General features: G+C 42.0%; 1 protein-coding gene across 2 annotated transcripts in view; it reads right to left on the bottom strand.

The window, feature by feature from the left end:
• Positions 1 to 13,333, bottom strand: part of DSP (desmoplakin) — a 45,402-nt gene that overhangs the window by 23,134 nt on the left and 8,935 nt on the right. For both annotated transcript variants that reach the window (XM_005554092.5, XM_005554091.5), the window contains exons 2-6: positions 8,626 to 8,728; positions 6,230 to 6,378; positions 4,816 to 4,990; positions 1,131 to 1,259; positions 125 to 175 (exon numbers count right to left, since the gene is read on the bottom strand). In XM_005554092.5, coding sequence (XP_005554149.2) covers positions 125 to 175; positions 1,131 to 1,259; positions 4,816 to 4,990; positions 6,230 to 6,378; positions 8,626 to 8,728 — 607 coding nt within the window. The remainder of the gene's footprint in view (positions 1 to 124; positions 176 to 1,130; positions 1,260 to 4,815; positions 4,991 to 6,229; positions 6,379 to 8,625; positions 8,729 to 13,333) is intronic.

The raw sequence follows: 13,333 nt of genomic DNA on the forward strand, positions 1-13,333 counted from the left end.
AGCAGCAACAACATTAGTATCGATGAACAGGCGCCTCCCCGCCAGGATGTGCTTGGTAGTTCTCGAACTGAATTGAATTGGAAACAACAGAAAGTCTGTGCACTTGAGAAATAAATCAGCTTACCAGCAGGTTTTCATACTCCTCCTCCAACTGGTAGATGGCAGATTTCTCACGCTAGAACACAACAAAAAGCAGGCAGATATAAATCCCCTTGTGGACTGTATAGAAAAGATTGGTCCTTCTCAACCTCCTTTTCATCAGATACTGGCCTCAGATCCCTCCGTACAAAGAAAGAAGTACTTGCTCTATGAAATATTTCACCCATGGGGACTTTTTCCTAGGCGGTTGGAAAGCAAACCCTTGCTGGCCTGGCAGCACCGTCTCCACAAAGGAAAGCCCAGATCAGGGTCACTTACAGGCTCACTTGTTAGAAAATTGTCTCAAAGTTTAAAGACACGATTTAGGATTCCCTAGGTCTTACAGAAATGAAGGAGAAAGTTGGTCAGGTGCTCAGGTGGACAAAAGTAAGCCCCCCAAAAAGCGAGAAGAAGTGAGGATGAGAAGCTTTGGTCTAAGATTGAAAAAAAAAAAAAAAGTTTAGTGATTTACAAGTGTAGAGACCTGGGGGAAACGAAGCACTTAAGATCAGTTATGATTTTATGCTGTAATTCTCAACCCAGTTTCAAGTCTGACTTTTTCAGCACGGGAGCCGGTGTCAGGATGAGATAGGGCTTTGCTCAGTAGAAATAATGTTTTAATTACCACCTAGGAAAGGATTCACCAATGACACAAACTACTGCATATGACTGTTGCATTTCCCGTTCAAAAAGATGTTCTGCTTACTGCAGAAACAACCTGCCACCTCCAGAGATACTTATTCACACACTGCAAATGAGTGTTTGCACACCCTCAGCCTCTCGTTTAACTCCTCTTCGAGTGTTAACATAATCTCTAACCGGGCTACTAATTCCACTTCCCCATTTAAGAAATGGGATTTCTAAACCTTTCCAGTCTTTTGGGAAAGAAATAATAGCAGTGTTTCAGAAGAAACTCCCTGGGATTGAGTAATTACATGATCCTTCAGTAGATAATTTGAATTAAGACTCTAAAATGAAACACTGAAAAGTACCAGGTCGGCTTTAATTTTGTCCAGCTGCCAGCGATAGTCGCCGATGGCATTGTGGATGCTCCGGTGGCTGTTGATGTGCTGCTCCACTGAGGCCAGGTCCACGCCCCAGGCCACCAAGTCCATCTCCGCCTGGGAAGGAAAGACAAACAGAGGCACCCTTTGTTTTCGCACCTTTGCACCTGATTCATTTACGTACAGCATCACGGCTTTACTTCGGGTAGAACCAAAGATGTAAATATGGAGTATTTTTTTTTTTTTGATACGGAGTCTCGCTGTGTTGCCCAGGCTGGGGTGCAGTGGCGCGATCTAGGCTCACTGCAAGCTCCACCTCCCGGGTTCACGCCATTCTCCTGCCTCAGCCTCCTGAGTAGCTGGGACTACAGGCGCCCGTCACCACGCCCGGCTAATTTTTTTGTATTTTTAGTAGACACAGGGTTTCACTGTGTTAGCCAGGATGGTCTCGATCTCCTGATCCGCCCGCCTCGGCCTCCCAGAGTGCTGGGATCACAGGCGTGAGCCACCACGCCTGGCCTATAAATATGGAATATTTTTGAAGCCAGAATATTTTTTAAAGATTCAAGGTTCCCAAATGGCTAATGCAGGGTTGCCAAATACTTCCCTTAACTTGTTTGACCCCAGCTCAAGATGGGCAGAGGAGGAAATTTGGAAATGGGAACCTTAAAACCAAGATCATGTCTTCTGAAGAAAAACAAATCTACCTGTGCACAGGCAAGCAAGCATGTGCACAGAACATATGTGTGCATATGTATGTACGCTATGTTATAAAATACTCATTTAATCATTCTTAAATGTGCATCAAAAATCACTGAGTAAATGCAATCATACACTGTTCCCCAAACTAAATAGTTGACCTAAAAGTATCTTTCATTGTTTATTTCTTTATATTGTCTTGATGGATGTAATTATTGGCTTTTTAAAATCCAGCATACACCATTCCCTTTCAGGATGTAAAACTCCCTGTGGCCCATTTTAAAGGGAAGTTACTATATCTACTCAAAGATTCACTTTCCATAAGTGTTGGCAATATTAGGATTGTGGGCTTAAGTTACCTTTTTAAAAAAATTAAATCTGACTAAATTTATTATTTGAGCCTCAAATTTAAAAATATTTCACAATAAGAATCACACACATTGTTCCACCAGTTTCACACTAGGGCAGATCCATTATCTCACCCTTCTTTTGCATGAGTACATATAAATTTCCAAATCACCTGTGTCATCTCTTGGACATGCCAAGGGCAAACATTCCAATCGGGGATTGCAGTAAGAACATAAAACACATTGTTCTAAGCCACATCCATGTTCTAATACACTTGGCAAGGCTTCAGAAAAGGGAGCCATTTCAGAGTCAGACAACAGAAGGTTACCCAGGACTTTGACCCTTCTCTCCCACAGCTGTCTCGGCTTTAAACCAGAGACAGCCAGGTGCATGCAGTGGGACATTAGCAAAGAGACCAGGCTCCGGCTCACGCCTCTCATTACCAGCCAGGTGTATAGTATCTGACCTGTCCATCGGCAAACACAAATCGGGGAAACAAAACAAAGGCTCAGGAGTGCCTGCCTCCTGATTGGCTGCTGGGGCAACAGTTCCCTTATCAGCTGGGCTCTGCAGCTCAGTCTCCTGGGAACAAGGTAAAGAATGCAGGGGAACAAGGGATAAGGGAAAAGGAGGCAGAGCAAATCCCAGAGCAAACCTGCAGTAAGCAATCAAACAACTTTTAGTTTGTTTGCAACCATGAGGGCTGCCTGCCTAATCTGGAAAGCATCGCTTATCAATTGCTTCTGTTAGAAAATGACATAAAACTGGCCAGGCACGGTGGCTCACACCTGTAATCCCAATACTTTAGGAGGCCAAGGTGGGCCGATCACAAGGTCAGGAGTTCGAGATCAGCCTGACCAACATGGCGAAACCCCGTCTCTACTAAAAATACAAAAAATTAGCCAGGCATGGTGGCAGGCGCCTGTAGTCCCAGCTACTCGGGAGGCTGAGGCAGGAGAATCGCTTCAACCCGGGAGGCGGAGGTTGCAGTGAGCCAAGATCATGCCACTGCACTCCAGCCTAGGCAACAGAGTGAGACTCTGTCTCAAAAAAAAAAAAGAAAATGACATAAAACTGAATTCATGTGGTAATACTTTTCCAAAATTTAAAACCATTGAGTATTTACTATATTCTTAAAAAGCTACACTTAACATAAATACAAAAAAAAAATGACAAATTACAGGCTGTCATCTTCTTATAACTGTCATACTAAGACAACTTTAGGGGATACAATGTTTCATTAACTAATTTGATTGGAAGGCTGTTTTGCCCATCATTGCAGATCCTTAAGACGTAGTTAAGCCCCATCACCTCCGCCATGTCTTCCTTTGACTGCTCCACTCCACAGGAGCAGGCCACCCTCCCCTCTACTCCCAACTAAGCAAGAATGTATTATAACTGATCTAGACAGAAATTTGGCATTTGGTATGCATCTTGTTTTCTTCAATAATATTCATTTTCAGGACTAGGGACCATCATCTTTGAACCCTCGGGTGCCAAGACATATAAAATCCTCAAGAAACGTGCTCAAAGATTAGAAGGAAATTTGAAAAATATACAAATAGGTTTGTATTTAGGTTTCTGATATTTTAACTGACTTTTGTTCTCTGTAAGCCCTACCTTCTGTAATAGCTTATATTCTTTATAATAAATGGGAGAAAAAGTTAACTGAATGAATGAATGAATGAATGTTTAGTCACTGAAGTCCTCACTACTTAGGAAAGAATACACAAAAATTTTAAAGTTGAGACGTTTTAGAACCACTGCTGAATTAGTCTAACAACTAAACAAACCAGCTTTCTTACGACCACATCTACATTGCGTAACAGTCTCTCCACAACTTATCACTCTAACACATCCACATTCTCAAGGGAAGGGTTAGGAGTAGGTTTTCATTATAAAATTCCCATCTACATGATTGTGGCATATTTCTACCACCACCTGTTCATTATGGGACATAATGATTACATGAAACAACACAACAATCATTAGTCTTGACAAATACTTTGCAGAAACTCCAGTTCTAGGGAAAGGATCAGCAGATCCTTCCAACATTATTTTACTTCACTCCCACACCGGTGACGTGATGGTTGCACAATGAGACAACTGAGACTTCAAAAGTATAAGGTAAGCAACCAATGAGCCCAAACCAGAACGGCTAGTTTCACTGTTTCCAGCTCCTGCAATCTGTGAACATTTTAAATGAACCACCACAATGGGCTGGTTTTCAAGTACCTATGAGTAAAACAGATGAGGTCAGTTGCCACTCACATAGAACAATGAAGTTATTTAGCACATAAACTTCCACAACAGATTTTTCCGGGGGTCAATATAAGAACTGGATATTCAAAGTCTACTAACTAAATTACACATGTTAAATATGACCTGTGTGATAAAGGATGACTATAAAGCAATGAGGTTGAGTCCCCAAGCCACACTGAAATCTCATTCATTCCAAAATAGAAGACCACTTTTCAAATTGTGTAGGAGGAAAATCCTGCAAACAGCAAGCTGCTGCTGCCACCTGAGGTCTAGAAGACTCTTCGTCACACCAACACATGGGCTGACCCCATCGTGCTGGAGGGCCTGGCCTGCACAGGTTTGGGCTGTTCAGGAAGCTACTTACCCTTTGCTGCCTCATCCACCCCAAACATTCACTGGTGACGTGCTTGGTGAACTCATCCCAGCCAGAGCCGCTCTGACAAGTGTAGCCTCCACCACCCTTGGAGCTGGCCCTGCGGACTCGAGGGACACTGATGGCTTTATAAAGGGCTCGCATTTGCTCTTGGAGCTGAAGAAGTCTGAAAAGAAAAAAAAAAAACCTTTAAACCACTGCAGGAAAACAGCCTATGAAAACCCATTCTGGGCCAATTTCCCCTTTTCTGAGTCTTTCGTGTCAATAGAGAAGCTATAAACGTTTTATGGTATTTGAAGATTTTTTTTTTCTTTACCCCAGGACTTAGGTCTTAATCGCATACAAGTTAAATCTTAGGAAGAGGTTCAGAGCGTGAAATAGCATAGAAAGCATCACTGCCTTTGCCTAATCTGAGAGTAACTTTCTTTTTTTTTTGAGACGGAGTCTGGCTCTGTCACCCAGGCTGGAGTGCAGTGGCGCGATCTCGGCTCACTGCAAGCTCCGCCTCCCGGGTTCATGCCATTCTCCTGCCTCAGCCTCCCAAGTAGCAGGGACTACAGGTGCCTGCCACCACGCCTGGCTACTTTTTTGTATTTTTAGTAGAGATGGGGTTTCACCGTTGTTAGCCAGGATAGTCTTGATCTCCTGACCTCCTGATCCATCTGCCTCAGCCTCCCAAAGTGCTGGGATTACAGGCCTGAGCCACTGCGCCCAGCTGCAACTTTCATTTTCTCATGAGTTTTGTCCTGGGAGTTTTCCTAGTACCCTGAGCCCCAGGCAGTAGTAGAACAAATTTAGACTACATTTTTCTGCCTTATAGTCTCTGCTTCCAACTCTAAGGGTCTCATTTTTGTATTTATTCAACTAAGCTTGACTTGATATTTTAGACCCTTAAGTGACTCACACCTGTAATCCCAGCACTTTGGGAAGCCCAAGACGGAGGATTGCTTGAGCCTAGGAGTTCCAGATCAGCCTGAGCAACATGGCAAAATCCTGTCTCCACAAAAAAAATTTTTTAATTTGCCAGGTGTGGCACATGCCTATAGCCCAGCTACCTGAGAGGCTGAAGTGGGAGGATTGCTTGAGCCCAGGAGGTCGAGGCTGCGGTGAGCCACATTTGTGCCACTGCAGTCCCACTTGGGTGACAAAGAGACCCTGTCTCAAAAAAAAAAAAAAAGGCCTTTCTGTCCTCTGAAGGGAGGTACAGTTAACATCTATAATGAACCGATCACTTTATTGTATTAGAGATACATAATAAAGCTGCAAAATACCAACTAAGCAAGCCTTTCCTTGAGAACATTTGTGCTGCCTTCAAAGGACGACCTAGGTCATGGAATTGAGTGTAACTGGATATGTGGTGTTCTTTTTCATGGGGACTGCCCGATCCATGCTCTGTGGACAATACCTTTTCTGGTAAGCATCACAGGGCTGGCCCATCTGCCGCATCTCTCTGATCAAGCCGTCGAGGATTTCCATCTGGTCATTGGCCTGGGCAAAACACTCATCCAAGTCTCGACTCCGAGTCAGCTGCATTCCATCTCCATACTTCAATTCCTGAAAGAAAGCATTCACATCAAGGAAAAGCTTCCTGTGCATTAATGGAAGCAAGAGCTTCCACTGTAAGCCTGACAAAAACTGTAAGTTTCCTCACTGAAAATGATCTTATTGAGTTAAGAAGGTAAACAGAGGGAGATTCATGAACCAAAGTTTGTGGACTATCTTTTAAATTTGCTTGGCTTTTAAAGGCACATTTACCGAATGCTAACCTTCCCCTTGCTTCAACATGTTACATGCTGATCTTTCATATTTACACACAACTCTCATCTAATGGGAATTTCACTGTGATAGGGACACCGTACGGTTATGCCAGATGGGGCCTCTTACGCACAAACTGGGTTTTTCCTATACCTTATGGGAACATAACATTTTAGTTCTTTTTTTTTTTTTTTTTTTTTTTTGAGACAAAGCCTTGCTGTTGCCTAGGCTGGAATGCAGTGGCGCGATCTCGGCTCACTGCAACCTCTGCCTCCAGGGTTCAAGCGATTCTTCTGCCTCAGGCTCCTGAGTAGCTGGGACTACAGGCATGTGCCACCACGCCAGGCTAATTTTTGTATTTTTAGTAGAGACGGGTTTTCACCATGTTGGCCAGGCTGGTCTCGAACTCCTGACCTCAAGTGATCCACCTGCCTCGGCCTCCCAAAGTGCTGGGATTATAAGCATAAGCCACCATGCCCGACCAATGTTTTAGTTCTTAAAAAGAAGGCTTCTGCCTGGTTAACTGTATTGGGCCAATCAATGTCCTGGTTTTGATGATGACTATAATCATATAAGATGTCACCACTGGGAGAAGCTGGGTACTGAGTAGAGACCCCTCTGTACTATTTTTGCAACTTCTTATGAGTCTATAACTATTTCAAAATTTAGAAAGGGTTTTGTATTTAGAAAAATAAAAACAAAAACAGAAAGCTTCCTCCTCTGCTTCAGTGCCACCTGAAGCAAAATTCTCTGGAATTTTTTATCTGCTGCCTTTACTTGGCTTTAGCCAAATGAACCTCATTTCTCTAAACAGAAATGTTAGCAAATGTGACACTATTTCCCTAACCTGTTTTTATTGCACGTTGATGCATATAAGTAAAAATAAACTGAGAACATGAGGCCATGCAAATTTTCAGAGCTACATGTAAAACGTATCCATAGTCACTACACATGACTGGTGTGTGTGTGTTCATTATTAAGTCACTGGTTCTACTATTTTGTTTTGTGTAAAGGAATTGGGCCACTGTGAGGAACATTTCAAGGAGTATGTTTCAAATCAGACACTCGAAACAACTAGAACTAGAGCCAAGCTAGTTTGCTGAGCCCCAAATATCTCTAAACATGGACTAAAGTGACATTATTTTTTTAATTGGATAAAGAAACTCAGAACTAGAACCCACACAGTATCTAAATTAAGAAATTAGAACATTAAAATACAAAAAGTTCATTTGGTTAAAATCTGTTTCAAATGTAGGTTATTTAAAAGGGGTACTTTGTAATGAGGCAGATTCCAGATGTAACCTTGATACCGATGTCAGCATTAGGGAAACTTCTCTGAAAAGATTCAGTAACTCAGGAAAGGGATAGAAAAGATGGCTACGGCCCCACCATTCTCTATTCTGTTTTTAGCACACTCGGAGCAAAGGTGAATGCTAGTGTTTTAAAATGAAGACTTTACACAGCAAATACCACGAACTCCATGATTTCTAATCTGGATTAGATGAGATCCTAGGATGTCTCAGTTATCTCAAGAAACATCTCAAGGTTCTCGCAAATGTTACCATTTCTCCTCAATTTTCAACTGCCTATTTTTCCACATTTTTCTGTTTCCTGGATAGAACTGTTATCTCAATATAGTCATTTTCCCTGAAAAAAAAAATCATACTAAATTGATGGTGCACATGAAGATCCATCCCAGCCCAGGCACAGAAACATGCCAGGCTGCATTTCTCAGAATGGCAAATATCAAAATGTCACGTAAATCATAAATTGCTTTATTTCCAAAAAGGTGGCAATCTGTAAGGTAAACATTTGTTGGGGGACGACGGAGAAGTGTTTGAAAGCTGGTTCCCATTGTTAAACCAACATTACAAATAGGTTAAGAAGACACACATCTCTCTGTAGTCTGGTCTGAAAAACAGCATCTCTAAAAACTCCGTGACAGAGGTCAGTGAATAGGGTGGCCCTGGGCAGCAGAAGCTAACCGGAGCACAGTTGGGTGTGGCCAAGGCTTTGGGAGAAGCGATGGGAACAGAGAAAGCTTACAGGCTGCACGATGAGCTCTGCTCGCATCAAGCAGTCGGAGCAGTTCTGCAGCAGCTCCTGGATGGTGTTCTGGTTCTGGTGCCTGGACATCGTGCCGGTTTGACTAAGGAGGCAAACACAAATAAACCAGACATAAAATAACTTACTTCAATTCTGAAATAATTTCAAACTTGCAAAAGTTGCAAAAACGGGACAAAACCACTCCTGTGAGACCCTTTACCTGGAATCCCAATTGTTAACATTTTCTTATGTTTCCTTCATCCCCCTTCTCCACTCTCCATAGATGTGTGTGTATTTATCTATGTGTATATATTATTTTTTTCTGAACCATTTGAGAATAACCATGCCCTTCTACCGCCAAATATTTCAGCATGTATGTATCTCTGTATACATATTATTTTTTTCTGAATCATTTGAGAATAAACATGCCTTTTTAACCTCCAAATATCTCAGCATATCATTCCTAAGGATAAAAACATTCACTTATATATAACCACAAAACAATGATCAAAATCAGAAAATTTACGATTGACACGAACAATTTTCCAATTAATAGAACTTGTTCAGATTTCACCAATTAGCCCAATAATGTCCTTCATAGCAAGTTTTCCCCTCCCAGGTCCAGGATCCAATCCAGACATTATCTCTTTGAGTTATAAAAACACACTTCCGGCAATGACAATGACACAGAGCTATTTCAGCTTCACTCCTGCTTCATTCCACAGCGGTCCCTAATGACAGTCCCCAACACCACAAGTCCCTCTGCAGGAAGACCTCACGGTGTCAGACACAGAGCATGAAGATTTCACTGGCAAGTCTGGCTGAAGGAAAGGCAGGAGAGGAGAAAAAAGCTTACACTACAAAAGTATTGACCAGACACAGTGGTTCACGCCTGTAATCCCAGTGCTTTGGGAGGCCAAGGCAGGAGGACTGATTAAGTCCAGAAGTTGGAGACCAGCCTGAGCAACATAGCAAGACCATGTCTTACAAAAAAAAAAAAAAAAAAAGATTATTTTTAAATTAGCCAAACATGGTGATGCGTGCCTGTAGCTCTAGCTACTCAGGAAGCTGAGGTGGGAGGATCACTTGAGCCCACAAGTTGGAGGCTGCGATGAGTTATCATCACACCACTGTACTCTTGCCTAGGTGACAGAGTGAGACCCTGTCTGTAAAAAAAAAAAAATATATATATATATATATATACACACACACACACACACACATATATATATATTCTGTAATTCCTGTAAAAGACAATAATGGTTTTTTAAAAATCATGGTGTGAAGAAAGTGATGGAAAATTTAAATACATTATCTTTATTGCAAAACAAACCCATTCTCCTTTCAAGATGTTCCTAGAATACCTATTTTTCTCTACAATGAAGCTCATTCAATGTACATTCCAAATGAGGCACTTTTCTGGAAGACTCCTAGAAGAAACCTTAAAACAACAGTGGTGTTGACGAAAAATGTTGCAGACGGTCTGTATCTTAAAGAAAGAGATGACAGAGTTTCATTTGCTCTTCAAGCAAGGCATAACCGAAATCTGGCTTTTAAATCTACCAAGATGTACTATGCCACAGCACAGCCCACTGTAGTTTGGTTTCAGAGAAGTTTAAAGCAGACCAAGTGATTATTTAACATCTGTGAAAAGTCCTCACGGATGTGCTACAAGAAATTGGCTCTTCCTACCCAGTCCTTCAGTCAGGGCCAGCCTGAGCCTGCTTTTATCTGATGCCTGTCTAACCAACTGGATATTGTGTGTGTGTGTGTGTGTGTGTGTGTGTGTGTGTGTGTGTGTGTGTGTTTTAAAGAAAGAATTTCACCGTTTAAAAAAAAAAGTTTGACAAACAATGGCTGCATTATGCATAGATGGGATAAGCCCACAGTAATGTGGGAGTTCTTCGCAGCACCTGCCTGCACTGTCTCACCATAGGAAAGCACTTTCTTTTTTGGCCACCCATTTGGGGTTCCTCCCTGCAGGCAAGACTCCCCAACAAGCCAGGACTAGATGAATGTGGGTGAGGAGCCCAGACCTCCCTGGGAACTACTCCCCAGAGAAGACACAGGCTCCTCCAGGCAGGTAAAGGCGAGGTGGTGCCAGAGTCATCCACCTCTCAAAACCAGGACTGCCCCCACCCATCACCAACGCAACCAGTCTCTGTCTTCCACTCCAGATTATACAGGAAATGAGGTCCATTTCTCATACTGCTGAGATATAAGCAAGATCACATGTGTTGTCCTAACTTGTACAGAATTCCAACTGACTTAGATCACCTTCCAAAACATATCTGTTATAAAACAGAGGAAAGAAATTCGAGAGACAAAGGAAACCATTAAGAAACCCGGCAACCTCACTTAGAACCCTAGGATGAATTAAAAAATTAGGAAGGTCCTGTGTAATTATTTTTATTTTCTTTATTGAAGGGACATAGGAATACCTTTATTCTGAAACATTAAGAAATTCTGTTCAGCAATTTGGCTCCAAGGGTGATTCCCACAAAGAATGCCAGTTCCAAGCAGATAAATGAAAGAGCTGTCTCTTAGCACAATGGAAAGTCAGAGTTTCCTAAATGATTTAATGTGTGCTGCTGTAAAAAGGATCACAAACTGAGCTATAGGATGAGGGTGGGGCACGCCTGTAATCCCAGCACTTTGGGAGGCCAAGGTAAACGGATCGCTTGAGCTCAGCAGTTCAAGACTAGCCTGGGCAACACAGCATAAACCCCAGCTGTTAAGAAAACAAAATGATGGAGGCAGGGGAAACTGGGTGAGGGTACACACAAACTTTGTACTATTCTGTAACTTTTCTACAAATCTAAAACTATTGTAGAATTAAAATGTATTAAAAAACAGAGACAGGGAGGACAAACACAATTGTTCATTCACAATTTTGAATGAACGCACCAAATTGTGTGAATGTTTTTATTCACACAATTGTGAATGAATGCACCGAAGTGTACATACACCTTTTTAAAAGTGAATTTATGAGACCAAATTCATTTGACCACAAAATACAAAACTCACCAGCTTCTTTTTACCCAAGAACTTAGACTAGTTAGTTATACAACAGTTAGAAATGAATTACATCCAGGATAAAGGAGGTAAGGCAACCAAACATTGGCTTAAAACATTGGTGGGTTTTCTCTATGTTTTAATTCCCTCCCCCTAGTTTTAGAAGACATTCCTATTTCTCTAGAGATCAGTTGGCATCCTATAAAGAGAAGACACCTTACCTGCCTCCCCTTGCCTACCCATATTTGAACTTAAAAAAAAACAAACAAAAAAAACAGGTAACTTCATATGCTGCTAATAATACCAAATAAATTCTTTGTGCTTTTCTAAAGGATTTCCATATGTTCTTCTTTTCCCCTCCCCCTCGAGATGGAGTCTTGCTCTCTCACCCAGGCTGGAGTGCAGTGGTGCGATCTCGGCTCACTTCAACCTCCACTTCCCAGGTTCAAGTGATTATCCTGCCTCAGCCTCCCGAGTAGCTGGGACTACAAGCATGCACCACCACACCCAGCTATTTTTTTTGTATTTTTAGTAGAGATAGGGTTTCACCATGTTGGTCAGGCTGGTCTCAAACTCCTGACCTCAAATGATCTGCCCGCCTCGGCCTCCCAAAGTGTTAGGATTACAGGCGTGAGACACTGCACCCTGTCTCATATGTTCCTGATATCCACTAAAACATTTAAATGTTTTGCATGGCATGTTAGTAAATAAATTAACAACTGCATAGGAATGGGGAATGCACAAAAATCTAATCCTTTAAAGGGTTGAAAAAATAAAAAGCTAAAGTGTTGGAACAATGAAATAAAGAATCTTTGATATCACTATTTGTCCATTGGGAAGTGTGATCTGCTTAACCAAATTTCATCATATACACAACTTTTCAAGACTGCATCTGATCCTTAAAACAAGGTCTATTTCTGTCTTTCATCTGTAAGAATCCAACTTCAGTCTTAGGTGTGGCCAAGAATTCCCTTAGGAAACAGACTGAGGCGAGAAAGGGAACTAGGTATACACCTCGTGAATGACTCAGCCCATCAAAACAAGACAGAGGGAGACTCAGGCCAACTAAGGTATAGGGAATCCACCTTGACAGGTCAGTTTGCTTGTTTTAGCCCAGTGAAGAATCCACACAGAACTCGCTGTACTTAATCAGGGAAGAAGTCTGGGGAAAGGATTCCGACCCATCGAGTCAGGCTGATGTCAGACAGACACCAGCTGTATGTGTAGCAATGGATTCTTCAGCACAAGAGCCAGGAGAGCTTGCTTCAGGAAACATGCCTATTTTTTTTTTTTTTTTTTTTTTTTTTGAGGAGTCTCACTCTGTCGCCCAGGTTGGAGTGCAGTGGGACAATCTCGGTTCATTGCAACCTCCACCTCCTGGGTTCAAGTGATTCTTCTGCCTCAGTGTCCCACATATCTAGGATTACAGGCACACTGCCACCGCGCAAAGCTAATTTTTGTAGTTTTAGTAGAGACAAGGTTTCACCAAATTTTGGCCAGACTGGTCTCAAACTCCTGACCTCAAGTGATCTGCCCACCTTGGCCTCCCAAAGTGCTGGGATTACAGATGTGAGCCACCGCACCTGGCCAGGAAAAGCATGTTTTTAAAAGCTGTAATTCAAACCCTTCTAAGTCAGATTATATATATATATATATGTATTTTTTTATTGACCACATAATTTTAGATTTTTTT

The sequence above is a fragment of the Macaca fascicularis genome, chromosome 4 (assembly GCF_037993035.2).
Source record: "Macaca fascicularis isolate 582-1 chromosome 4, T2T-MFA8v1.1".
Lineage (NCBI taxonomy): Eukaryota > Metazoa > Chordata > Mammalia > Primates > Cercopithecidae > Macaca > Macaca fascicularis.